This window comes from Triticum dicoccoides, chromosome 6B, assembly GCF_002162155.2.
Source record: "Triticum dicoccoides isolate Atlit2015 ecotype Zavitan chromosome 6B, WEW_v2.0, whole genome shotgun sequence".
Classification (NCBI taxonomy): domain Eukaryota; kingdom Viridiplantae; phylum Streptophyta; class Magnoliopsida; order Poales; family Poaceae; genus Triticum; species Triticum dicoccoides.
The window spans coordinates 598984622-599010690 of NC_041391.1; the positions used below are offsets into that span (position 1 = coordinate 598984622).

At 40.3% G+C, this 26069-nt stretch overlaps 3 protein-coding genes across 4 annotated transcripts in view; 1 reads left to right on the forward strand and 2 right to left on the reverse strand.

Annotated features, from left to right (window-relative positions):
* LOC119326589 (nuclear-pore anchor-like) overlaps positions 1-18336 on the forward strand; it is a 21481-nt gene extending 3145 nt beyond the window's left edge. Inside the window, exons 7-48 of one of the 2 annotated variants that reach the window (XM_037600212.1) lie at positions 1246-1343; positions 1439-1516; positions 1616-1758; positions 2170-2278; positions 2378-2470; positions 3285-3333; positions 3453-3556; positions 3622-3690; positions 4802-4936; positions 5032-5136; positions 5262-5375; positions 5495-5573; positions 5715-5758; positions 5848-5921; positions 6374-6476; positions 6621-6755; positions 6829-6927; positions 7410-7451; positions 7524-7577; positions 7762-7941; positions 8014-8055; positions 9012-9056; positions 9304-9387; positions 9495-9569; positions 9658-9842; positions 9933-10035; positions 10720-10836; positions 11981-12073; positions 12361-12513; positions 12591-12644; positions 13151-13264; positions 13370-13447; positions 13541-13690; positions 14261-14332; positions 14814-14960; positions 15042-15095; positions 15185-15272; positions 15351-15415; positions 15483-15590; positions 15908-15970; positions 16131-16302; positions 16669-18336. In XM_037600212.1, the coding sequence (XP_037456109.1) occupies positions 1246-1343; positions 1439-1516; positions 1616-1758; positions 2170-2278; positions 2378-2470; positions 3285-3333; positions 3453-3556; positions 3622-3690; positions 4802-4936; positions 5032-5136; positions 5262-5375; positions 5495-5573; positions 5715-5758; positions 5848-5921; positions 6374-6476; positions 6621-6755; positions 6829-6927; positions 7410-7451; positions 7524-7577; positions 7762-7941; positions 8014-8055; positions 9012-9056; positions 9304-9387; positions 9495-9569; positions 9658-9842; positions 9933-10035; positions 10720-10836; positions 11981-12073; positions 12361-12513; positions 12591-12644; positions 13151-13264; positions 13370-13447; positions 13541-13690; positions 14261-14332; positions 14814-14960; positions 15042-15095; positions 15185-15272; positions 15351-15415; positions 15483-15590; positions 15908-15970; positions 16131-16302; positions 16669-17957 (5258 nt within the window). In that variant the 3' untranslated portion in view covers positions 17958-18336. Of the gene's footprint in view, positions 1-1245; positions 1344-1438; positions 1517-1615; positions 1759-2169; positions 2279-2377; positions 2471-3284; positions 3334-3452; positions 3557-3621; positions 3691-4801; positions 4937-5031; positions 5137-5261; positions 5376-5494; positions 5574-5714; positions 5759-5847; positions 5922-6373; positions 6477-6620; positions 6756-6828; positions 6928-7409; positions 7452-7523; positions 7578-7761; positions 7942-8013; positions 8056-9011; positions 9057-9303; positions 9388-9494; positions 9570-9657; positions 9843-9932; positions 10036-10719; positions 10837-11980; positions 12074-12360; positions 12514-12590; positions 12645-13150; positions 13265-13369; positions 13448-13540; positions 13691-14260; positions 14333-14813; positions 14961-15041; positions 15096-15184; positions 15273-15347; positions 15416-15482; positions 15591-15907; positions 15971-16130; positions 16303-16668 lie in introns of those variants that run through there. The other variant, XM_037600211.1, reaches the window with a different exon arrangement.
* A 398-nt stretch (positions 18337-18734) lies between these two features.
* Positions 18735-19529, reverse strand: LOC119326720 (putative cell wall protein). Its single transcript, XM_037600341.1, has one exon. The coding sequence runs from the start codon at positions 19406-19408 to the stop codon at positions 19076-19078; it is 333 nt and encodes a 110-aa protein (XP_037456238.1). The 5' UTR covers positions 19409-19529; the 3' UTR covers positions 18735-19075.
* A 1767-nt stretch (positions 19530-21296) lies between these two features.
* LOC119324161 (alpha-mannosidase I MNS5-like) lies at positions 21297-25721 on the reverse strand. Its single transcript, XM_037597931.1, has 15 exons — positions 25555-25721; positions 24946-24988; positions 24787-24852; positions 24630-24691; positions 24380-24479; positions 24076-24258; positions 23672-23720; positions 23419-23598; positions 23130-23250; positions 22940-23021; positions 22765-22850; positions 22485-22585; positions 22227-22368; positions 21965-22115; positions 21297-21838 (listed from the first exon to the last, which is right to left on the reverse strand). Exons 1-15 carry the CDS (start codon positions 25701-25703, stop codon positions 21611-21613), a joined length of 1743 nt encoding a protein of 580 aa, XP_037453828.1. The 5' UTR covers positions 25704-25721; the 3' UTR covers positions 21297-21610.
* Positions 25722-26069: the final 348 nt, after the last annotated feature.

The following is a 26069-nucleotide window of genomic DNA, read 5'->3' on the forward strand; positions in this document are numbered from 1 at the left end:
GCTGTCTATTAAGTTTATCTCATCTTATTACTTGTATCTAGATGTGCAATTGCCTTCTTAGTAGTATCAGATATCCTAGATGCTCTTCCAATTTGCTTTGCTCACTTTATATTTTGACGATTTGGAAATTGTCGAGCTCCTTGATAGTAATTTCGCTTTGGCACACGACACATAGTACTAGTCTTAGAAGGCATTGTAGATCTATGTTCATTATGTGCTCTAGTATAAGGAATTCAGCTTCACAGAAATTGTCTAAGCCAATTGAACCCCAAGTATGTTTATCTTCTTCTTGAGAAAAAGCAACAAGCATTGCACCTTGTTATATTGATATATAGGGGAAAAATATTTGCCTGAACAAATTACTAAGCTAAGTCAGAGAGCAGAAGCATTTGCAGCTTCTTATCCCCGGCCTTGACCTAATCAGGAGTCTCATAGTTGATTGTGCCCAGCTGGCCTGGCACCGCTGGGGCTCCTCACGAAATACGCAGGAGTCCCTCTGCTTGCAGTCCCACCATGCATTGAGCATGATCATGGAGCTCAATCGTACACGTAGCGTAGCCAGATGGGATGCTAGAGTTATCTTTCTTGGCAAAGAATTGGCCAACCTCTGGTGTTGTGAATTGCATATCAGGGGGCATGGGCTGTGTGCTTGTTAATGCTAGATTGTCTATTACCCCTAAAGTAGTGACCTAAAACGTCTTATAGAAGTTTACAGAGGAGTATCTGTTATGCCGTCATACATATTTGGTTTGCACGAGAGTCGGTCGTCGCCCTTGGATTTGAAGTTTGACCAATGAAAGTTGTGCATTTCTTTTGAGAAACAAGTTCAACTCATGGCTGGCTTATCTAATACCCATTATTATCTTGCCCACCTTGGCGTGCCTGTCTAGCCAAGTAGACGGCCAAATTTATTTGGTATGCCTGCTTAAGTGTTTTGATATGACTACTGTCACAGCTTGATTGTAAATTCTTGTACTTGATATAGAAGTTCTCTACCTGATTAAGACTCATTCTTTACAGTTACTCCCTCCGTTCCAAAATAGATGACCCAATTTTGTACTAAAGTTAGTACAAAGTTGAGTCATCTATTTTGGAACGGAGGGAGTAGAAACCTTGCAATGATCCCATTACCTTGTATGTGTATGGTCTAGCCCCTTGCCGTTGGCAATTTGCAGTTATGAAGCGATGATGTTATTTACAGTAGTGCTGTTCATCTCTAATAGTAGCTTTTGATTTGAACCCTCTAAAACAAGGTCATGAAACTTGCTGAACTTCACAAAGAAAGTTCTAGCGAATGGTCAAAGAAGGCTGGGGAACTTGAAGGTGTTATTAAAGCTTTGGAGGTGACGCCTTTGTGTATCTTCTTTGGATGTAATTCTCTGTCCCATTTTATGGATAGAAACTCTTATGCTCAATTGTCATTCTTTGTGCAAACCAGACACATTTGACCCAAGTTGAAGATGATTACAAGGAAAAGCTTGGGAAGGAGACCTTGGCCAAGAGTGATCTTGAAATGGTATATCTGGGGATTATTTTCTGTACCCAATTCAGTGGATTCTGTGAGTGGATCGTAGTGGAGATTTGGACCTTATTCTGTTTTCTTCTTTCCTTGCAGGAAGTTGCCAACTTAAAGCAGAAGATACAGAAGTGTGAACTCGATTTGGAAAATTCAAGAAAGTCTGGTGAAATGAGCCTTGTACCATTCACCAACATTGCAGCAGAACCCGCTGATTTAAGTGATACACCCATGAAAGAAATGTATGGTTTCTAAAACTCACTGACCCTGTAGTCTAGTAAGATCTCTGAAATACTAGGATCTATCACTGTATAGGCACCAAGAGTGTATTTTCTTCTATTTTACACTCATGCTTGCCATCATTAACGTGCATTCTGTTAGGTGGATTTTCGTAGTATTTGAGCTAGATCTTTCTAAATGGGGTATCTGCTGTGTGTCACATCCAGTGTAAACCATCCTACTATGTTAATCTTTACCAATGTTCATACATTAAAATTATCTTAAAAAATTAAAAATAAATGTTGTGTTTATAAGTATACTGTATAGATCAAAACTCGGTCCTAAGAGAGAACATTTTGCAGGGAATCCAAATAATTGATAAAGCTTTTGGTTTTTGCCATTATCTGAATTTCGCTTTGTTCTCTGTTTTGCAGGTCACTTTCTGATGATGTAAATCGGAATGACCTAATGATAGTTCCAAGAGTACCTAGTGGTGTTTCTGGAACTGCATTAGCTGCTTCTCTTCTTCGTGATGGCTGGAGTGTATGTTTTATATCTTGTACTCATTATATTTTGTCCAACATTGCACACTTTTAATATCTCAAATCAAATGTTGCTTGATAACCTGTTTTACATGATCAGCTTGCTAAGATATATGAGAAATATCAAGAAGCCACTGATGCTTTACGCCATGAGAGGTTTGGGAGGAGACATGCTGAAGCGGTTCTGGAAAGGGTACATAATTTTGCTTGTCAATGTCTTTGACCGAATTTAAGCTCGTACATGGTTCAACATGATTTGACCAAACTGTGTTGACTGACACTTCGTCTATATGCAATTACTCCCTCTGTAAAGAAATATATGAGCGTCTAGATCACTACTTTAGTGATATAGACACTCAAATATTTCTTTACGGAGGGAGTACATCTTTGTTTTAAAACCAGTTGGATAACTGTTATGTTTGAGAAGTATAACTAAAACCAGTTGGATAACTGTATATGTTTGAGAAGCATAACCAAACCTGGACGTTTTATGTTTACTTTCTTTTGTTTTTGCTAGTATTTTGTACATATGGTTTCTAGAAAGGGTGGTAATTTGAAGCAATTGTGCTGTAAAGAAACTATTTTCTTATTTATGTTATCGGTCAATTTGAAACAATGGTGCTGTAAAAAAGGTATATTATATTTGTATGTAGTGGTCAATGTTTTAAAATTTCTACTGCATACATTCTGAAACAGCATCTATCAAGTAAGAAATGGAAAAATACAAGAAGTTTCTCAATGCTGCCTCGTCCAACATTTTTCTTTTCCTTCACACTTCTTATTTTAGGATTAGTAGTGGATAGCAGGAAGTTTATCTGTGAAATGCATAACACACACACTGCATGTAGTTAATATTCAATAATCATGTACTCGTACTTGTAATGCATCATCATTCCTGTTCAGGAAGGAAGCAACCGTTAGCCTTTTTTTAATCTATTTCTTTTGTACTGCATCCTTTTTCTTTATTCTGTCTACTATTAGAGACTGAATTATCTTTTGTATAACAGGTCTTACATGAAATTGAGGAGAAGGCTGAACTCATCTTAGATGAGCGAGGTAAATTTTTAGTATAAGTACCATTTATGATATGATAGCATTGCAACGATGTTTGTTTTGTTATACAAGCTCAACCATTTGGACACACTATTTAAAGCTTAACCTTTTTCTCACGTCAGCCGAGCATGAGAGGATGGTTGAAGCTTATGCTCTAATGGATCACAAATTGCAGCAGGCATTGTTGGAGCATGATAATTTTGAGAATACCATAAGGAATCTAAAGGTATGCATGTATTATAACTTGTTAAGTTTCTTATAATGAGGTTTTAACATTATTGTGTCTTCCAGTCGGAGTTGAAAAGGTGGGAACGCGATCATTTTATTGCTAACAAGGAGATAGATGACCTGCAAAAACAAGTGAGTCATAGCCCTACATTCCTTTAGTTATATTCCTTCCATTCATTGGAATTGCGAAACTGTATTAAAATATGTATATGTGAAATCTCTAGCGCTAACCTCAATTATTAGTGCTATCATCTCATTGTCAACTATCCCATTAATTATTGGGTGCATTGTTGGTGGGTAAGATTTAGAGAATCTTGAAGTGATGGCAGTCCTGATAACTGATATCTCTATTTATGAGGCTCTCATGAAATGTCCATTCGTCCTCCAGTTGTTCTAAATCTGATCCATTCAAATCTAATCAAATGACACATGAATAGTTCCATAAGTTATCACTGAGAAGGTGCTTAACAGTGAATTTTCTGTGTAGTACCTCCACTCTGGAGTATCTCCTGACCGAAAAGAAATACTATATGGAATTGGATCGAACTCGCTTCCGTTAGATAGAGTAGCAGAATGTTCGTTTAAAAGGGACACGCATGGTTTGATACTCCAAAACTATCAAATACTACCTTAGGGATGTTTGGGTTGTTGCTACACCTGGTGGTTATGCCGAAAATTAGGCAGACATGTCTCAAGTGTTTAAGTTAGCACATTTTTGGTTTGACTAACTGTTTCTACATTTTTGGTGGAACATTTTTGTTTCAAAGCATTGCCCTAGTTATGGCCGTCCCACCACTTAAAGTGTGGATGTCATCCAAACTTGTCTATTGTGAAACAACTGCAGTTTATATGGGGAAATTGCATGCTACTACTGGGTGTAGTTACACACACGTCTGATATGATACGAGCCTACGACAGTATATATACTACTTTATCATTGAGTATGTTATATAATATATATAAAGTCCATCCATTCCAAAATATAAGACGTATTTTGATTGTCTTAATTCATGCTTTACATATATCTCTCATGCACTATTTAGTCAATGCTCAGGCAATCATAATCATACGGAAGTGCGTTTGGATATGAATCTAATGGCGTCTATTTAGTGTAACTTAAACTACATACTATTGGACTAATTGTTGGTCAAAGTGAGATAGTATATTGCATCGATGATACATCATTTATATATTTGAGGACTTGATTCGTTAATTGTATGTTGTACCTTCTGATTATTTGTAGGTCGCTGTTCTTTTAAAGGAATGTCAAGACGTACAGCTTCGTTGTGGTTCTAGTGTTCCCGTTGTAGGTCATGGTGCTGCTTCTGCCAGCATAAGCAATGGCATGTCTAATGCCGAAAATAATAACCATGCACATGTAAGCCTCATTTTGATCCTTACAAATACTATATTTTACCATCATTTCACACGCTTGTTCTATCTGTAATGTAACCATCTGATAATCTGGGGCAGATGACATTTAATGATATTAATGGGCTCGTTCAGCAAAATGTTCAACTTCGAAATAAAGTTCACATGCTCTCTACCGATCTTGAAAATAAGGGCGTGGAACTCAGGGTATGCATGATGTTTAACTTCGCTCCGTACATCTGAATTTATATTTATATTCCATTTGTGAGTACCAGTCCATTCTGTTATTTCCATGGGAAAATGTCAAGCATCTTCCCTTTTTTCCTTCTTAGGAGAGCTTCCAAATCGAGCTGAAGAGAATCACAGATGACGCTGCATCAAGAGTTGAAAAAGTTATGAAGAAATCTGAAGAACAAGCAATAATGATTGAATCTCTTCATAGATCTGTGCGTCTTACATATCTTGTCAAGACCCGGAATATCTTTTGACGTTAAACTCCCTGTTCTTCAAAATGTCATCCACAAGCTGCATGTGACATCGGCCCTAATATAGTTGACTTTTTTAGGTTGCGATGTACAGGAAATTGTGTGAAGAACAGCAGAAGACTCGTTTCAGTATCGAAAACATATCCAGTAATCTGCAAGGTTCGATCTGTTAACCGTATGTTGATTTCAGTTTAGACTGGCATGCTGTGGTGATGGAAGTGGTGTACGCAGTTAGTACATCTTACTGCTATAGTAACGTAGTATTAAATAGAAGTCATGGTTTTGTTTTTTATTTTCTAGATGATGGCAGAAAGGACCTGATGGTGCTGTTTGAAGGATCACAGGTGATCTTCTCAACAAGTGACCAATCATATGTACTACCATGCAGTTCTAATGATTGTTCTCACTGTGAATTCCATTTGATCTTGACCAGGAGATCTCGAAGAAAACACATGAACAAGTCTCTGAGCGGGCCAGAAAACTTGATGAAGAGTTGACCAAGTTGAGGTTATCCCTCTGCTTTCTTACCTTGTTAGCTGTAGAAAAATGTTAGATACTTAGATGTAGGTAACATCTAGTATTTTTATCTTTTCTCTCAGTTGACAACAAGATTGATGGTTAGGAAGCAACATAACATCATAATAAGCTCTTTCGACATCTTTCTTGGGGCATTCTGATTTACTTGTGATGCATAACTTACCTTTGTATTTTTCTAGACAAAAACATATTTAAATGGTCCAAACATTGTTACGAAAAAACTATGCGAAATCTGCTTGTCATGATATTTACTTGCCAACTGTGTTGAAGTTGGGTCTGCAGATTTGCAGACACATGACTACATTTCTCACAACTTTTTACTACAGTTGTAGATGGCTACTTATACAGGCCCATTATGTGATGCTCTTTCTGGCTTTACTTGAAATTGAATATCTGACCAATACTGGCTATCATTTTTTTAGGACTGAGCTTATGTCTTTGCGATCTGAGCGTGACAAGGCAGTGCTGGAAGCTAGTTTTGCTCGAGACCGGCTTAATGGGTTCATGGCAGAGATTGATCACCAGGTTCTTTCTTCATAACTCCTTCCTCACATTGGTGTGTCACCTTGAATTTCCAGTTACTTAGTACTCCCTCCGTAAATATATTAGTTTACAGAGGGAGTAGAAGATAAGTGTACACTCATCCTAATCTAGTATTCGTACATACAGAGAAAGGAAGCTAATTCTGTTTCACTCAGAAATGCGGAGTTGATGCATTTAGTAGTTGATTACGAAAAAAGACTCCGTGAAAGTTCAGATTCTATGCAAGCTTTAGAGGAGAGCTCAAGGAAACTGTCAATGGAGGTATGTTAGATTTTATCGCATCCCTTGAACAGTTATAAAATGCTGAACCCTGACACAAGTTTTCAATTTTTAGGTGTCTATTTTAAAGCATGAAAAAGAGATTTTAGTGAAGTCAGAGAGAAGATCTTTGGATGAAGTCAACAGTTTGTCTGAGAGAGTGCACCGTCTGCAGGTTTTTTTTCTCAATGATCATTACTTTAAAATTTTATCTCATGGCTTCTTTCTTATGTTTCTTTTTGCATATTTTACCATTTAGCTGCTGATATGATGGTGTTGCTGAAAATATGATATTTTTTGTGTGTACACCATCCTTTGTCCTTGTGTTATAACCATGCAAGTTCTGTTCTTTTGTACAACCATCCTTTATCCTTGTGTTAGCGATGCAATTTTCTATTATACCTGCCTATGGGCAGGCAACTTGATATTAGCATTTTCTGTTGTGTTATGTTATAAATGTATATAGTTTATTTTGCATGAAATAGCAAGTTATTTTAGCTTTTGTATTGATTTGTAATCTCAGCAAATCTAATTAAGTTCCATGTTCTTTGTAACATTGAAGTAAGTTTATATTGTTTGTAATCAGGGATCTTTAGTGCGTTTTCTTAAAATTTCCTTTCACCTTTTCTTCTTCTTCTGAGATACATTGCATCGCAGGCCACCATTGACACAATACATACTACTGACGAGGTTCAAGAGGTATGTTGTGTTTAAGATGTATTAAAACGTTTGAATTTTGTGTGCCTCTTCGTTAACCTGTCGATAATTTAGAATGCAAGGTCAATGGAAAGGAGAAATCAACAGGAGTACATCAAGCGACTAGAGGTAATAGTTTATCTCAGCAGCTATGGTGCATTGCCACTTCTGTTTTAGGCTTCATAACTACCTTGGATTTGTTTTGTCAACACTATGATTGCAAGATATCAGCAGAGCCTAGGAATATATTGCTTGATTTTGTTCATTCAACTCTACATGTACGTGGTTATTTTAAATCTAAACGGTTTTGTAGAGAGACTGGGCTGAACTAAAGAAGGAGGTTCAAGAGCAACGAGATCATGTTCGCGTCCTGGCACTTGACAAGAAAAATGCCTTTGAGGGCTGCATGAAGCAGGTAGAGGATATGAGACAAGAGTTACAGAGCTCATGGAAAGCTTCTAGTGATGCTGAGGCGAGGGCTGCTGTTGCAGAGGTTCGTTCAAATAAATTGTTTACCAAGGTTTTGAGCGCATCACCTGACTGTTTTGACTTGTATATTTTGTAGGCAAAGTGTACTGATCTGGAGGCGAAACTCAAATCAAAAAGGGTAAATACTAGCCAGTCCAAAACTGATTTTAAGAACTTCCACCCACCCAAAATCGCATGTTGGCAATAAGAAAATGTTGTATATAAGGCGCTGTTTACTTTGGGTTGTTGCAACATTTGGTGTGCATATTTGATGGTCTGCCTAATTAATGAGCTGTTTACTTTGGGTTGTTGGAACGTTTAGTGTGTGCATATTTGATGTCTGCCTAATGAAAACAGAGTGTAGACTGTTATTTGCACATCTATATAGTTATAATGGTTAAAAGCCAGTGTCTCCCAAGGAGTAACTGATGGCTTGTCAAGTGAACTAGTTGATTAGATCTGTCTCCTATTTATAGTTTGTGTGGGTGCCCAGGTTCATTTAAATTTTTGTGAAGAACCGTTTTTGGCAATGTATTTCAATTAGGCCTCTCCCCTAAAAAGACTTGCTAAAAAAACTTCAAGTGCCAAAATTTGATTATATGTTGTGGTTCGTCTAATTCTGTTGGTTTCTGGAATGTGTCTTTAGTAAATCATCTCAATTTGACTATTAGTCCATTCTGTAATAGTGACCAAATTGCAATTGTCCCTAACACTGTAGTAGTTGTTATGTGATGCTTTGATGGACACATTGCCCTTGTGAGTTTGAGCTTCTTATGACAGTTGTTTTATACATGAGCAAACATTATCCTTAGTTTAGGTTGCATGTTGTTGCTGGTGGAATGCCCGAAAAGGTCTGTGAGAACTATGACAAAACAGCCTGCCTGCTAAAGAACTCTCCTGGAATCAGTCTCCATATTATTGCATGTCTTATCAAGTGTACTTAGAAAACATGCAGTATTCTGGACATTTTTACTTATGTTATCTTCTTCAAGATGCTGATTACTTTTTAAAGTTATTTAGGTTATAAGGCCTCACCTGATTTATTTTTTCTTTCCAAGAAAAAAAAAATCTCATCCTGCTTTTATCTTGTTATAGATCATATTTAGGGACGGTGGTCATGATAACTCAGCAGTAAATGAGGTGAGTTAGCTTTCATCTGCTATTGACCTATTGTTTATATACTATGGTAAAGGGTCAAATGTGATATGCTTGTTTTTCTTCAAAAATGGATCCATGCCACTGGTATCTCTTTGAGTTCAGCACTGAATCTTGGCATCTGGAATATTTTAGGCCCTCTATAGTCTATATTCTACCACCTTCATGCAGCTTTTACTGGGCCATTTTTGGATTATTCACGTGTTTGGTGTTTTAATGTTCATTCCTGTAGGTGAATGATGAGCTTTTCCGGTTGAAAGAGGAGTTGGAAAAATGCAAGGAGGAAGCACAAGCAAATAAAAACTATATGCTTCAGGTTCTACCATCTCCTGCGATTTTGCTAATATTTCTTTCCTATGAAATTAACCTTATAAATACATTTATTCGCTGACCTATTTGAGTCATAAATATGTTCCTGTACAGTACAAAGAAATTGCAAACTCAAATGAAGTTGCATTGAAGCAAATGGAATCGGCATACCAGGATTACAAAACTGAGGTATTAAAAACTGTCTTATTTTTTTCTTTCTATTGAAGTCTCATGTACTTTACTTTGTGTGTGTTTAAAATTCTTTTACTTTTGGTAGTCCGAAATGGCCAAAAGAAGCCTGGAAGATGAGATCGCTAAGTTGAGAAGTAAGTTGTCTGAATTTGAGAAAAGCTATGTGATGAAGTGTGAAGAAGCTGCCAGTGCAATTGAAGTTAAAGAGAAGGATATCACTGCTCTTATGAATGACATTACGATCCTGAGGAATGAAGTTTCCCAGAAAGTGTAAGCAGTTGGACTCTCAATAAATAGGCATGGATGCAGTGTTCTTTTTTTTGCAGATTTGGTTGATCCAATGTTTTAATTCTCTGACAGATTGCGGATTGAGAACTTGGAAGTTGAATTGGCTTCCTCAAAGAGTGCTCTTGATGAGCAGTGTAAGCGTTGGCGTAGCGCGCAAGACAACTACGAGCGGCAGGTATTACCCTATTTTCCTGTTTTCATTTCTTAGTAAGCTTAATTTGAGAATCTAAATGAATATTTGCCATGAGTATACTTAGAATACCAAGTGTCATTTTGTGTTGTCGCGTGTGCCATGAAGGGCAGTTTTATGGCTGGAGCCTCTTGGCCCCTTATCGTCTTTGGTCTAAACCATTTTCTCAGTGGAGACTTGTCTACTCTTCATTAAGTAACAATCATTGTATCATGTGGGTACTCTTTTAGGTTCTGGTGTTATAGTTATTTGGATTAATTAATGTTGTTATAATAAACTCCGAAAAGTTCTATGCGTCTCTCCAACTGACTAAAATGTGGTGACATTTGTTGATTTGGTGTCATAAAACAACTATGCATGATGTTTGTAAATCTGTTTGTATGTTGGTTATCTAAGTTTCAGACTGTTTTAACCATGATTTCATCGAGTATTGTGTATTAAGATCCTTACCTTCACATTAATGGCAATAGTTAATCTAAACCATATAATTGCTCACTTACTTGCTACCAGAATTGAACCTATGGTAAGTATAGGAACAAAATTAAGTTTGCAGAAATAAACTATGTTTGCAGGATTGATTCACCTTTCATACCTTTTCTTTAATGCCTACGACGAACCTGAATTAAAATTTTGCTTCTGGTATAACATATATTTATGTCTTCCTTGTAGGTTATCCTGCAATCTGAAACAATACAGGAGCTGACAAATACTTCTAAGCAACTGTCTTCATTGCAGCAAGAAATGGCAAAGCTTCGTCAAACAGCAGATGCACACAAGGCTGAAAATGTAAATTATGACACTCAAAATTCTTTGGACTCTGTTATTTTGTTTCGCGCTTTGGCTTTGTGGAGTACATGCTATTCATATTTTGTCAGGCTAGAGTACATACTATTCATGCTTTGTTAGGCCAAAACGGTTGATTAGTTTGTGCCTTTTGGCTTTTGGTGAATTTTACCTTTTTGGGTTAAAGTTTAGCTTGTGGCCAAGTATAAGTTGTGGCATGTCAAGAAGGTTACATCATTACAGGTATAAGTTGTGGCATCACCCACTTTTGTAGCCTCGATTGTACTATTTATACATGTGTTTTAGCCAAAAGCCCATAACGTATACCTGTAATGCTGTTACCTTTTTCCTTGAGAGGAGTATGGGGTTGCCATAGGAATCTGGCTTGCCAAGCACTCTTTTGTCACAAGTGGCAATTTGCGGTGAAACATATGGACTTCAGAGTTTCTCAAGATTGACTTAACATTGATCTATTCTTTTGGTAGTAGGTAATTGTTCTTTTAGAAGGAATTTGGTTGAGGCTTCTAATCCTTATTTCCATATCTAGCTGGTTCATTTGAAAGACCTTGCTGCTATGTTGAAACACTCCATTCAAGTTTAAGTAGTTAGTGTACTTAATTCTTGATTAATTCTTCAGTTGCTGGTGATATTAGTGAGCTACATATCTTGACAGCAGGTGCCATTCTTCAGAATATTGCCCTACTCTGCAGATTTTGTTTGGAAAATATTACCGCTGTGCTCGTAGACTACATTTCTCCTAAAAATCCTGAAGAATAACTTCTAAGCCCTTGCTGCTCTGGTTTTGTTAATATTGTCCTACCTGGCAGATACTTCTAAAATTTTGTACTCCAGGTTTACCTGATCGAGCAATATCGCTCATTTTCTTGGTTAGTGGGGGCATGTTTTGATTTCATATACGTTTGGCTGGTTAACTTAACTTATGCAATTTTGAATAATAATCGATTCTGTTCCCTTTATCTATGTTTACAATCTCTACATCATAGTATGAATTTGGCTGCACGGTTTCTTCTTGGGAAAATTCTGTTGCATTTGTAGATTACACGCAGTTAGATGCATAAAAACAGTGATTTGCTTAGTTGCACCATCTTAGCTAGTTCTGTAAAAAAATAACATGTAATATTTTCAGGATGCTCTAAGAACGTCTGGTGAGCAAGAAAAGATAGAGTTGGTGAAAGAAAAGGATGAGGCCCTTCGGAAGTATAGCGAGCTAAATGATCAGGTTTTTTAGCTTGCCATTGTTACTATATGATTGTTCTTGTACTATGTAAGAAGTTTTTCTTTAGTAATGCTTATTTTTGTTAAAATCCTGCTGCTTATCTTAAGTCTAGGTATTGGGTTCTCAAAATAAAAATATATCTGATTGGTTCTGGTAATTCTTGGAACAGTGTGTTTCTGGCAGTTCCTTGGTTGCCCATTTCAGTGTTGATCAGTTCGTGACCATATGGTTTAGTTATCTGCTTGTTATTCATTATGACTATCTTGGGTAACATTTTATTTCACGTGCAGAATAAGATTCTACACAACCGACTAGAAGCTTTGCACATTCGATTAGCTGAGCAAGAACGGGGTATTGCTGGGCTTTCATCGCAACGAACCGACTCACATGGAGAGGATGATTTGCATGGCGTTGTCAGCTACTTGCGCAGATCAAAGGAAATAGTGAGTGCAAGATTCCGCCTTTATTACTACATTATGTTATTTCTTGTGGGTGGTATTTATTCAGTTAACTATTTCAGGCAGAAACAGAAATATCGTTGCTTAAGCAGGAGAAATCACGGCTTCAGATAGAGGTGTGTTAAGTTTGCCCCTCTTGCTTAAAATACTTGCCAACTATGAGTACTGCACTGCAGGATGCATGATCATTGCATGTGGTCATATACGTTTTCTGCGCAAGCTAAGTTGCATGGTTTAATCAGTTTGTGTGAAGTGGGAACAATATTAAACATGATTTCAGTTATATGACTACCGATTGCATGTGCTCCTGTTCTTTCACTGTGCTTGTACGTTTTTTTGTACTAAGTGGCATGGTTTTAATCAGTTTGTTTGTGTGAAGTGGGGACCAATATTTAAACATGATTTCAGCTATATGATTACCGGTTGACACATTTTACGTGATGCCATTTGTTTGTCTATTTTGAGAGAGAACTGTCCCTTCTATACTTGATTTCTGCTATATGATTGGCAAATTATGTGTGATGTGGATGAAGCCTGGCAAATCCCTTCTGCCCTTAAAGCTGAAGTATATAAGGTCATTGTTATTTGTAATCAGATGCACTTCATTCTGTTGCTTGTATAGCTGGAAAGTGCATTGAAGTCCAGCAAGGAGGCACAGGACTTGCTCCGCAGTCAAGCTGATAGTGCAAGATCATCGATGTTCAAGGATGAAGAATTCAAGTCGCTGCAACTCCAGGTGCCATTCTACCTTGTGAATTTTCAACACATTTGCACATTTCCTCTTGGTGCCTTATATATGTATCTCATTTTCCCTGTTGTTTTTGAAATGGATTTTGCTCAGGTTAGAGAAATTAATTTGCTTCGTGAAAGCAACATACAGCTTAGAGAGGAGAACCGACACAATTTTGAAGAATGCCAGGTCAGCTAATGATGGTGTATTGTCTATTTTGTTTTGGTATGGCCAATAGCTGTATGTGCTATAGTCATACGTTTCTTGATTTTCTCTCTACAGAAATTCCGTGAGGAAGTTAACAAAGCTAAAATAGAGGCTGAAAGGTTGAATAAAATTCTACTGGAGAAACAGGTATATGCTGAAGTATGTACAAAAGATCTAGACATGAAGAAGACTGAAATAGCAAATCTCAACCAAAGGATTTCTGAGGTATGTTATTGGTCATTTTGCTACCATTGTATAGTCTGACACATCCTCAGATATAATTTTTTGTATTAAGTACCACTATATTGTTTCTCGAATCATTCTGAATATATCCGTCCAAGTGAATGTGCATGCTTACTGTCATGATATAATAAATTTTATCCGTCCAAGTGCATGGATACCAAGTTGTGGACTTGGTGATGATAGTCTAGTCAGTCATGTCACCCCGATTCAACCTCCCTTAAAATCTGGGGGCAGTCTTAACAAGGGAATAATGGGAGCGTATTCAGCAGTGAAAAATGTGTGCTTTCAATTTAGCTGTCAGGTGGTGTTATAAGCGGTGGAAGTTGATTGATTTAGTGGCTTGCTGTGTGGCACAGAAAAAGGGTAGGTATTGGAAAAAAGGGAAACAGTGATGAGGTGCTCAATTTGTGCTGTATTGTATTTCTTCATTCAGATGGTCTAAGTTAATGTTTTCTTCATGCCCTAACATCATTGACACCAGTATATCAGATATTTATAGTTCGACTCTTCTGAAGTTGCAGTTATGTTCTGAACTTTTACTGTCTTCTGCAGTTGGTTGAAAACAGTAGAGGCGTCGATTTGAACACATATGAGACCATGAAGGGTGAACTTCAAAATGTCAAAGTCAGTGGTTTTATTTTCTCTGTAGTGCCATAATTCTGAGATATCACTTTTAAATCTTTCTTTTAAAAAACAAATGTGTCCCTTGACATTCCCTTCACAAGTACTTGAAATGATACTATTTTTCTATTTTGGGAGAGCATAGCAGCCCGCCCATTTTGCCTTAAGCTGCACACAATTGTTAGTGTTGTATCATATGCTGCAAAACCCCATTTCAGTTCAGAAAGTAGTAGTGATACTCTTTTGGACTACTGGCATAAATTTTAAAAATCTTTTATTTTCTTGTGGATATAAGTGTTTTGCCATCCATGTGCAGTGTCTTCTTTCTAGAGTACGAGTACACACATTAGCCATGTAATCCCGAGCCATGCCATTTAAGTGTAGTGTCAAGGAGACAATTTCAGACCACAGACTTATATTGATTAACATGCTATCTAAGTGTAGTGTCAACTAACTTCTATTGTTTATTTCTTGTGCCTAACAGTCAACCTTGAGAGAGAATTCAGTTGAGCTTGAGCGTGCAAAGAATCTTCTTTCCGAGAGGGACGTTGCCATAAGAAATTTAGATGAGAAGCTTGCTGGCTGTCAGTCTGAATTGGGAGCTAGGGAAAAGAAGCTGAATGATGTTGAGGTTTGAATTTATTAATCCTTGTGATACCAATATTATGACTTCATATTCTCAGCTGTATTAATATACCTTTCTGTTCCATAGGCTAGCCTGAAATCTGAAATTGATAAACAGAAGAAGATTACCTTCACCTACAAGGTTAGGATCTCCTCCTTTTTTTCTGTTGCGAGGTCAAGAGTTGAGTGCCATTTTCATGTGTTATTATGTGACCCTATTTAATGATGCAGAAAAAGGTTGAATTGTTAATGCGAGAGAAGGCGGATCTTATAAAAGAAAATAAAAGCCTTTTGAAGCAGATTGAAGATCTTAAATCAAGTAATTTGACGTTCTTTCTCTTTCATGTCAATTGATATCTGCAATTTCTTTAGTTCTAAATCTGATGTACTATAGCAGGTCAGAAAATGCCGATGGAAACATCAAATGTTCAGGCCGTAAAAGAGAAGGACATCAGGATACAGGTTAGCATGTTGAGCTTAAATGGCATTAAAACATTTCTTCCTGCTTCTAACTTGAATGTATTAACAGACACTGGAAAAAATCTTGGAGAAGGAGAGAGATGATCTCAAGAAAGAAAAGGCAAACCGCAAAAAGGCTGAGAATATTTTCTACGTTGCTGTTCAAAATCTATCAAAGGTACATATCTTCCTCGTGCTCATTCTCGATGGATTTTCCCATTCGTAGTGCTTTGCCACATTGTCAGTTTACACATGATAAACAAACGTCAGCCAGTCATGTCATGTAGCATTGTTATAACTATTTTTTATGCTTTTAATTTGGAATTTATCTAAAATGTTGTAAAGGAATATATTAAGAAAAGTCTAAAGAATCTTCAATGTTTATAAATCAGTGGACATTTTTTTAAGGCTTGATATGTTTTGCCTTCGTAAGTTCTTACCAAAAGGGTGTTTTTTAAGTGTCATCCAATTGATTTTTTCAAATATCGTTTACAGGAGAAAAAACAAATAGAGGAATCGATTGAGAAGCACCGGCAGGCTGTGAAGGAGGTGATTGAGGTATAGTTTATCTTAAATATCCATTTATTTTTCTGTTGGTTATGGAAGTCACAGCATATATACTTTTAATTACAGAGCTCTGCTCATTTTAGGGACCTAACACATTTATCCTTAATTATCTTTCTGATCATAATTGAAAGTCGATGTGCATTTTCTGCAGCATTATTCTGGACAATCATCTCAAATCCCGTCTGGATCAGCAGTAGAGGAGCAGTTCCGTTCATATTTCCTCGCGGCTAAAAAAATGGAGGAGTCTCCTAGCCCGTTCCAAGATGGTTCAACTAGCCAGACACCACCTATTGAAACTCCCACTGTTGACGCAGCTGCGACAGGTGCTCCCCTCTTCATTCTTTCTATTCTTCTGAGGATGGGAATTAAGTAGTTAAAACAAATGCAGCAAGATCATATAATTGATTAGGCGCATGCATTTGGTCCTGAAAATGACGGTTATTTATCGCAAAAGTTAGTATTAGACATTGTTTTGAAATTGCAATATTATACTGAACTTACCAGGCATGTTGCTTGGTGGCATAGGGTTAGTATTAGACATTGTTTTGAAATGCATTATACTGAACTTACCAGGCATGTTGCTTGGTGGCATAGGGTCGCAACTTAATGGTAGTTGACAATGGGGTTGTTTCTACTTTGTTACCCATCCTAAAGTATGGGAGTTAATAATCCATCTTCTTTTTCCTCAGGACGGCAGGTAGCTACTCCGCCAAGGCCTGCTCAAGTTAAAGTGATGGAGGAGAAAGCAGTTTCTTCTTTGCCCAAGCCAAGTACTGAACAACGCAGATCAAGAAGGGTGCTCGTTCGGCCTAGTCTTGAACGAATTGAAGAGCCCCAGGCTGATGCGGCTACACCAGCTGTTGATGGTTCTGCAGTACAGGAGAAAGGTGGCACGTCGACAGAACGAGGTTCCACAGTAGTTCAGGAAAAAGGTGGCCCATCACTGGAGCGTGAAACTTCTGGCAGTGTGTCTGTATTGCCTTCTGGTCGCAAACGTCTCATGCCATCATCGCAGATGAGAGATGATGCATCACATGGAGAGGCTAATGATGCCAATCCTCCATCAAAGAAACCTAAAGAGGATTCTGCACAGAGTTCCAGTGAGTTAAAAACTGATCAATCGGCCCCTGAAGATGTAACCACTGAGGCTCCTGTGGTTATTTCGATGAACAACCAAGATGTGCAGCAACAGGCTGGAGAAGAGATGAACACGGATCAGGCTTCCATGCCAATTGAAGAGGTTGAGGACATCAAGGATGATGAAGCGGGTAACAATGATGACATGGAAGAATATACAGGTGCATCAATGGACATCGAAGGCCAGGATGCTGAAGTTAATATGGACAGTGATGCAGTTGCTGTGGAAGATGTGCCGCTTAAGTCAGAGGCAGTAGTGGAATCGTTTGATGAAGACCAGAAACTCGAAGATGCGAAGGAAGAGGGCCAGATTACTACAGCCACCGATGCTGAGGATGAGAGGGAGGAGGGGGAGTTGCCGGATGAACCCGAACAACAATCAGATAGCAGTCCCTTGGATATTGGTGAGCAAGCAAGTGATGCTTTCAGGGCAGCATCTCCAAGTGGGGCAGCAGCAAAGAGCGATGCAGACATGTCAGAGGAGATTGTAGAAGGTGATGGTACTGCTGAACTTGCCGAGGTGGAGCCAGACCAAAGCCCTCTAGCACAGTCAGGCGGAGCGGATGCATCACCAAGCAGAACCACTGATGCATCCCCTGTACGTGAACCTTCCCCTTCAAACCTAGCCATTGCTGGCGCATCTTCTGACCAACAGAATCCCGGTACTGCAGCAGAGACTGTGGGGAGAACAATCAACTTGACGGAGAGAGCAATACAAAACAGAACAAACAGACAAAATAGACTTGTACGGACAAGCACTTCACAGCCTTCCTCTTCCAGGGGCCGTTCTCGAGAAGCTGGGCGCGGACGTGGACGTGCCCGGCGAGGTGGTCAGCCATAGCGAGGTAGAAAAAAATTGGTGTCGTCGCTGGAAACTTGTAGTTGCATCTTTTGCCCAACTACGTAGGCTATGAACTACTGAACTAGCTGTGCTGCCGGACTCGTTTACAAATGGTATGCTACTAAGCGGCTGTGTTATGGCGCGCCTATTGATGATGCGCTTGAATTGCTCTGTGAGGTTACATCACTAATTGCTACTGTACGTGAAACTTGGTCATCAATCTTGTCTAAGTTAACCTTATGCGTTAAATTCAGCTCTGGTCTGTTGGCGTTGCGTGCCAGTTGCTGGGGTAGGCGGTGGCTTTCTCAAGGACGCGTGTGGGTTATCGTCTTGAACGCATGTACACAAGAGGCATGCTTAAACTATCGTTTTCCTTTTCTGTCTTAGGACTGTGTTGTACTTCCGTGTTGCATGGTTCGAAATATTAACATGGAGCTTACATTTGCCATATGAAGCACTGAGCAATAGAAATCTACTATCTAAAAAATGAGTGTCAACTAGATTATCCATCTAAAACATTACACTCCCAGAAAAGCTGTTATCAGGGCGATGTTTGGTTTACAAGTCTTAGAATTTTTTTATTCCCAATTAAAAAGTCGCTAGTCCCTAGAAAGTCTCACCCCTCCTTCCTACTAAATAGGTGGCTGCTCCCTGAAAATAGCGTCCCTTCTAAACGAGGATCAAATTCAGGTTTTCACTATGATTGGACCGAGCAATGGATCTTCTTTCATCTATACAAGCTTGTTTTTTTTTTGTGTGTGGCTAACATAGCAAGGCTTCATCATGCATAATACTTCATCATTAATTTATCGAACTAAAAAGGAATACATTGAACTGAAAACACATTATTGGCAACAACAAAGAAAAGCGAGGTATGCGATGGATGCTTCCTTCCTACGCATCCATGCATACCCATACAGGCACACTCTCCGATCACACACAAAACGTCGACAGCGCGCTCGCACGCAGTCGCTAATACATGCATACGCATGCTAGTAGCTATTTTTATTATAGCAACCAAAAGCTAGCGGAAACTGATTTAGAGCAGGCTAGTAGCTACCCATCGATCGATGGGCGTAACGTGGACGACGTGCTGCCCGGCCGGCCGGCTCGATCCATCAGGGGGACTCCGTGGTGGCTGCGGGGCGGAAGGGGTTGGGCACCTCGAAGCCGGGGTTGGGCACCCAGGTGTCGTCGGCGCCGGGGATGAACTGCCCGTTGGCGGCGGCCGGAATGCTGTGGTCCAGCCCGCCGATGTCCGGCCTGTAGTGGCTGCCCAGCTCGTACCGCCCGATCCCCGGGATCAGCACCGTCCCCTCCTGGAACGTCTCTGGCCGCTTCACCGCATCCTCCTTCACTGCCGGGACGTCGCGCGCCGTTGCCAAGCCCGAGCACGCCGCGGCGGCCACCAGCGCCGCGAGGATCAGCAGGGACGCCGACTTGCAGGCCATGTCGACCGAGTGGCTAAGCCTGAGCTGTGATCGCGACTAGCGGCAGTAGCCAAGTGAGCCTCTGGCTGCTGTCTCGATCGCCGGCTGTTGCTTCCGTTGTGGTGGATGATGTTGATCGACCACCGCACCGGGCTTATATAGAGGCGTGGCGTAAAGGCCACGGGGAGTTGGCCCGCTGGCGCGCCGCGAGGCGGGATGGGATGGGAGCTAGGAAAAGGCGGTGCGTTCAATTCGCATGCACGGCGCACGCTGTAACCAACGCCGGGCCGTGCGTTATTGTGCGCGCGCGAGTGAGCAAAAAAGGGCTTCTCCTAGGGTGTGAATGACGTCGACGATCGATCGGACGCGGGAAAGGGCCGTACGTGGACGACTGGCAGGGCGCGCGCGGTTGAGTTGGTGTTGGTTGCTTGCGTCGTACGTATCGTTCGATTGGGCGCGCGCGCAAGGAAGAGGGACCCTGCGCCGCGCGGTTGTTGGTCTAGAAGCCATGCCAGGTCCGGAAGCTCCAGCTCCCCTGGCCTGCTCTTTATAGCGCCGCCGCGATCGACCACGGGGAGGCTACTTATTTCCTTTCTCTCCCTTTTGCCACATTTGTGTGGGGGATTTTCCAATGTACTCCACCTGAAACAACTGGTCTGGTTGGAGAGTAATCACTTTCATGGTGGGCAAAAAGGGACAGCCAAAATCTTTTTGATTGCTTTGTGCCGGGCTTGATGGAAGACTCGAAAATGCGGCTCGTTTTTAGAACAAACTTCCTGCTGATCCGATCCCTGTGGGATTATTTACCATGTTTGTCGTTTGGCTCACCACTGGCTGCTGGAGCGATTCTCTACTTTCGTTTAGGAAACCAAGGGTGCAAAAGGTGATGCGGCGAGTGGATGAACTTGTGAAGGAAGACGCGCAGGAGGTCTTCCGCCGATCGCATGGTTGGGCACCAACATTGCCCAAGAAAAAAAAAACATTGTCGAAGAGTAGCAGGTGGACAGTCTCTGTTATTACCAATGACCCCGTGTGGAGCCTTTGATCGGCTAAATGTTTCGGTCCTGATCAGGATGAGAAACTGCTCAAACTTCTGGTCGATGTGGCAGTGTCATGTCCTGTGAGTTTCATCAATGAAGCTGGGAGAAACCCTTTTATAACGTCATGACGGTGTTACTTCGTGCCACACGTGTGGCACTTATCATTTGGGATATGAAAAACATACACGTCAAAATGTGGCAGCAGCTTTTGTTCGATAGGAAATTAAGAAGTGTATTCGTCTATTCCTGTAACTCTGACATACTACTAATTCATAAGTCGGCATTCTCCACCTTGATCCTTTTTGGCGAAACAATGCAACTTCAGTTTCAGAGATGCACGGCACCGAAAAATTACACATGATTTTTTTACGACCCTACATACATAATGTGCAAAGATTCTTCCCTGCATAAACAAAATTAGCACATTCTATTTGTCTGTTCTTTGAGAAACCATCACCCCTTCTCTTCAAAGCATGTCCGTTTCAAGCTTGATCAAGTAGAAATTTATGGACATCTACATTACCAAATCAATATCACTGCATATGTATTTATTGCATACTGCATATGTTGATCTTTTCTAAATAGTTCATCAGACTTAAAGCTGTTTAACTTAATACGAGACCAAGTGATCTTGTATAGATCAGAGTAAGGAATTTTTATTATTCCTGCCCTGCATCGGACATTTGACTTTGCAGCTACATTGTCAGGATTAGGGGAAGGTGGCCCAACTAACATTATTGGTGTGAATCTCCATTACAAATCTGACGGCAGATACAGCAGTGCAATCACGAACGATTTGCAACTCACAACAAACCAAAGACTGAACTTTATTGTTAAGTCCACACAAATTAACCAGAATACACAATGTCTTTAGTATGTTCTTTTTTTTTTGCATGCACACATGTGCTAAAATAATCAGATCAGATAGTAATAACATATATCGCACAATAAAATACACCCATATATCGGATGGCAGATACATCTGCATGAAACTTCAAACCAGTATTTGACACGCAGGTTAATTTGGCCAATTCAGACGTCATGAATCTGCTGTCGATGCTATTCTAATGTACAAAGTCAGGCCGAAGCAGGCGGGTAGCATTCTATTTTCATGATGGTGTTTACCTTATCTTGATCATTCTGTGAACGAATGGCAAAAGTATAATTTCTCCAACAACATTGGCTAATAAACCGCCAGCCACAAGCCGCAGTAGCCAGCCATGCTGCAGGTTCTCCTCTTGCATGTTACAGACTCTATCCCACAGTCGTCGTCGGCCCTGCATCTGTGGCTAGGGAACACATCTGGTACGTGGCACGCACTCTCCCATGGGGAGCCAACGTTCTGCCGGAAAATTGTCTCCGGACAGACTTTGGATGACAATGCGCTCACACGAATCGGTTGGTTGTCGTCCTGCAGAGAGGTTCTCGATATCATTACGATGACAGTACAAAGTAAGATTAATGCTCCTACAAATAGGAGCTAGGGCATCATATGGTTTCCTAACTTGCGTTCTGATGTAAGGTGGTATGGAATCACCTTAAGAACTGTCCAATTGGTGGGAACATCCAGTCGAGGAATTTTCTCGTGCCACGTGCTCATTACTGGAAGGGGATGGCCCTCTGTTGTAAAGATGTAATTTTTGTTCCTCAAGAATGAATCGTCGTAAAGGAGAAAAAGATATTTGCACCTGCAGAAGAGTTATCAACCGTCATCTCAACAGTGACGGGATCTATCAGCGCGAATGAGACAGTTTTGCTCCAACTGCATATTAGAAACAATAGGAAGATTAACAGCTCACGTTTCTGAAAGAAAGAAGCTGTGTTGATGATCTTCAAGGTTCATTGTTGAAACATCTCTGATACTAGCAAAACCTCCTTCCACTTTGGTGTAGTAATTAAGTGATCCAATTATAGCTTCACCCACTTCTAGGTACCAAGGATCTATAGAGATCAGTGGTGTTAGTGATCTGGACATCATATTATCTTTATCTGCTTGATTAAAATTTTAAGAAAAAAAATCGCCAACAATATTATTTGTCTGTTATTCATGATCACACCTTTAGTTGCTTGATAAAGATAAAATGTAGACTCAGCAAACTCTGGACGTAAAGGATAGTACTTCTCTGTAGGATGCAAAATTCCGTAGTCTAACAGATATCTGCAAAGTACAAAGCATGCATCAACAAAATACAGTGTAAAACCTGAAAGCAAGTTTTGGTCATACTCTTGTCAGTCTTGTGCATCATACTCTGAATTGATTTGAAACAGTCACTCAATACTTCCATTTTCCTTTACAAACTGATGGTCAAGAGGTACTTAGTTCTTAGTTATTAATACCTTTCAGGAAGGACGCCAAACCTTTGCCATACATTGTAAAATTCACGATGTGACAGATTTGCAGCAGCAACATCTCCTAGTAGTGTCTGGTGATGATGATAGCAGTAAGCAAACAATACAAGATAAAAAATTCCACAATAAGGTGATATATCAACCATGTACAGAGTCAGTAGACCTGAACACCAGGCCAGAAGGCCTGGAGGCTAGTTAGTTGCCAGTGTGTTGCTTCTCCAGTCCTGATATCGGCCTCATGGTACCTGAGAAGACGGATGATTATTACTGTCTGGTACAAGCATATTGCGGCGACAAGTAACTAGCATGGAATGGAAATTTTTGAATGAATATGGCACGAAGAAAGGGTGTACCATGGCCCATGTCGGAAATACTTCTGCACTGCTAGGTAAGCAGAGTGAAACATATCCCAGTACTCATCACTTCCAAAAAGGATATATGCCTTAATCAAATACTCGTAAAATGAATCAACTCCTGCAAATATGTTACGAAAGATCATCAATATGTCTCAAGCACATATATCTTCTAATTAGACAGAATTAAACGACATATACAAAGAAACACTTGGTAAAAAATAATTATGCTACAAATTTGACGTTGGTATAAGCGATGCACCAAGTGGGCTAGCATAAGAAGTAGTACCAGCACCAATGCCTGACGAATATTCAATCCAGTTGCCAGACAAAACATCTAGTGTTGAGCCTACAAGATTCAGTGAGCTTCTCATGCTCCATAACTTGCGAAGAGCACGAAGAGCTGCAGCTTCATATATAGGATCACCAGTCAAACGTGACAATGCACCCATTTCCAGAATAAGGGAGCCTGCAAAAAATTTATGTATCTTAGCTACCACTACCAAGATACCCAACAGAATAAAGACTATTCCGCCACTCACCACATCCTGATGTGCTCGTTTCAGTTGTCTCATTCTCCATCACTCCATACTGGAAAAAGTAGTCATAGCATCAGAGATGATGTATGAATAAAATACAAGCTCAACAGCCATGTCAGATCATGATTAAAAGGATTGTAATATATGTGAGCTATGTAATATGTATGACTTGAGTGTTACAAGTAACATCACACAAGGGTATCCAGAAAGAAAACAAAATAATTGTCGAACGATTATCTAGTTTCCGCAGGAGGCTTGACACTTCTGTTCTGTGCCATAGAAGGAAGGGGCGTGCTGAATAAATGGAATTTATCAATACATGTCTTTTACTATTTATTTTATCCGGGAACGTGATTGTAGCGGTGTACTACTTTCTAAATCAGAAGAAAGGCCAAGGGTAAATGAACCTTAAGATTGATCCATGCATACGGCAATCCAGTAGGGGTCTCAAATGCTGGCAGAAACCGGCTGCCTAAATTTTCAGCAAGATGTAGCAATTGGTTCTGATATACTCCATTTTTATTCTGACTGCTGTAGTCCTTTGCGAGAATATGAGCAGAAATAAGCCCCCCAAGAAGTCTTATGTTACACTGGATAAGAAGGGGAAAAAAGCCATGAAAAAGGGAAAACTGTGAGAAAATGATTGTTGCTTAAATCCTGGCAACATGTCATTGTTTTGTTCTAGTGGTGATAAAAATCAGATGGCATTACCTCAAAAAGATTAACTCGAGCATCAACATCAAAAGTTAGGTTCTCTGAAAGCCAACTAACTCCTCTGTCAAATTCTGTTAGGTTACCTAAGACAACAAGACTGCATGAGCCAAAACAGAGAGGCATTACCTATCGATCTTACGGATACAATTTTCCTTTTGAAGAAACACATGGTAATTCATATTCTTATCATCAAAAGACAGCACAAATCTCAAAGTATCCAGAAACATCACAACTTCATAAAGTGTACCTTGATAATGACTCAACTAGTGACAATGCTGATCCATTATAATCCTGTGGCAAGTGCTCAAGCTACAAGAAGAAACAAAGAGGTGATATTACGCCGGGGTATCTTTAAGCTTTCGTGATGTCAATTGCAAACTGTAAATTTGTCGATACATTAATACATTTAGGTTGCCAAGCTCACTGAGGGAGTCAGTGAAGCCTTTAGTAAGAGGCTTCAATTCGTCATGCTGAAAAGGTATCAATACAGAAAACATTAGATTGGCCATGAACAAATAAACTGAATTTTGTTCAAGAATTCCTAAGATAGCTGATGAACATACAGGAAATGCATACGCCATGTAGTTGTCATAAGCATGATAAAACCTGAAATGAATGAAAATGAATCAGTACTAGAATCCAAGGATTGAACATTGCATTACACAGATTTGTTAGCGTGCCAATACACAGGTTAACAGCCTTCAGTACAGAGCTACTTGGCTAACTCTGTATGTTGAATGCTTTGTCATGTGCAGACGAGGCTCTAGTCTGGAGGCCTTGATCTAGAAACTGAAGAGGCCAGAATCTCACAGCTTACAGTGACATCATATTGTTGATGCTCGGGGGACTGGGGGGTGCAAAATTATTGCAGAACTGAAATACAGAGATCATGGAGTGATTGATTGACCACATGGGCTGAAACGTTGGTTATAGGCGTGAACACGAGGTGTCGTTATCGTCTGAACAAGATGAACAAAGTTCGCATTTTTATCTGCGGCCCGAATTACAGGGGCTTCTGTCTGAAGACGGAGCTTACAGGGCAGCTAGTACAATCTTCTTCCCCGTACGACACAGAAATCCCCGCGACGAAATGGAACCTTCCCAATCCCAAAGCTCGGATTAAACCCGACAGAAATCGAACAGAGGGTAGCTCAAGGCAGGGGAGCGCTCACATCTCGACGACCTTGCCCCTCATGCGCAGCCTCCTCGCGCGCCCGTACCCGTCTCTGCTGGCCGCGGCGGCGGGGGCGCCCGCGGCCGCGGCGAGCGCCGCGAGGAGAAGCGCGACGGCAGCGAGCCGCGCCGGCCGAGGTGATCGCATGGAGACGGAGGTGGGACTGGGAGCCGGCCGATGACGACGGTGTCCGATGGGGATCAGGACCCCGCACGACACGACCGAGAGCGGATGGTTTCCCTCCTTCCTCCCGTGGATTTGGTACACGTATTCAGATCTCGTACCTGACGTGTTTTATGCCTGCGTGTACGTAATGGCACGACACGTTGTCTGCCACGTAGGATTCATTTTTCTTTCTGCATATTAACCTGAAATGGGGGATATACAAATATAATACCAGGGGCCTAATAATTTGCGCACTTTGCGTGTGTTTGTGCACGCGCGCGCTTCAATGCGAACTTCGTATTTATCTCCGGTCTACAAACGTCATATTTGCACACTTTGTGTGTGGAA

What these genes read in the sequence shown, in the direction of transcription:
- LOC119324161 (XM_037597931.1), bottom strand. Translation starts at nt 25,703, where the DNA reads ATGCGATCACCTCGGCCGGCGCGGCTCGCTGCCGTCGCGCTTCTCCTC. An exon ending in CTAGTTGAGTCATTATCAAG is followed by an intron (nt 24,480 to 24,629) that starts GTACACTTTATG and finishes TGGCTCATGCAG; the next exon opens with TCTTGTTGTCTTAGGTAACC. An exon ending in CCTTCTGGCCTGGTGTTCAG is followed by an intron (nt 22,851 to 22,939) that starts GTCTACTGACTC and finishes CATCATCACCAG; the next exon opens with ACACTACTAGGAGATGTTGC.
- LOC119326720 (XM_037600341.1), bottom strand. Translation starts at nt 19,408, where the DNA reads ATGGCCTGCAAGTCGGCGTCCCTGCTGATCCTCGCGGCGCTGGTGGCC.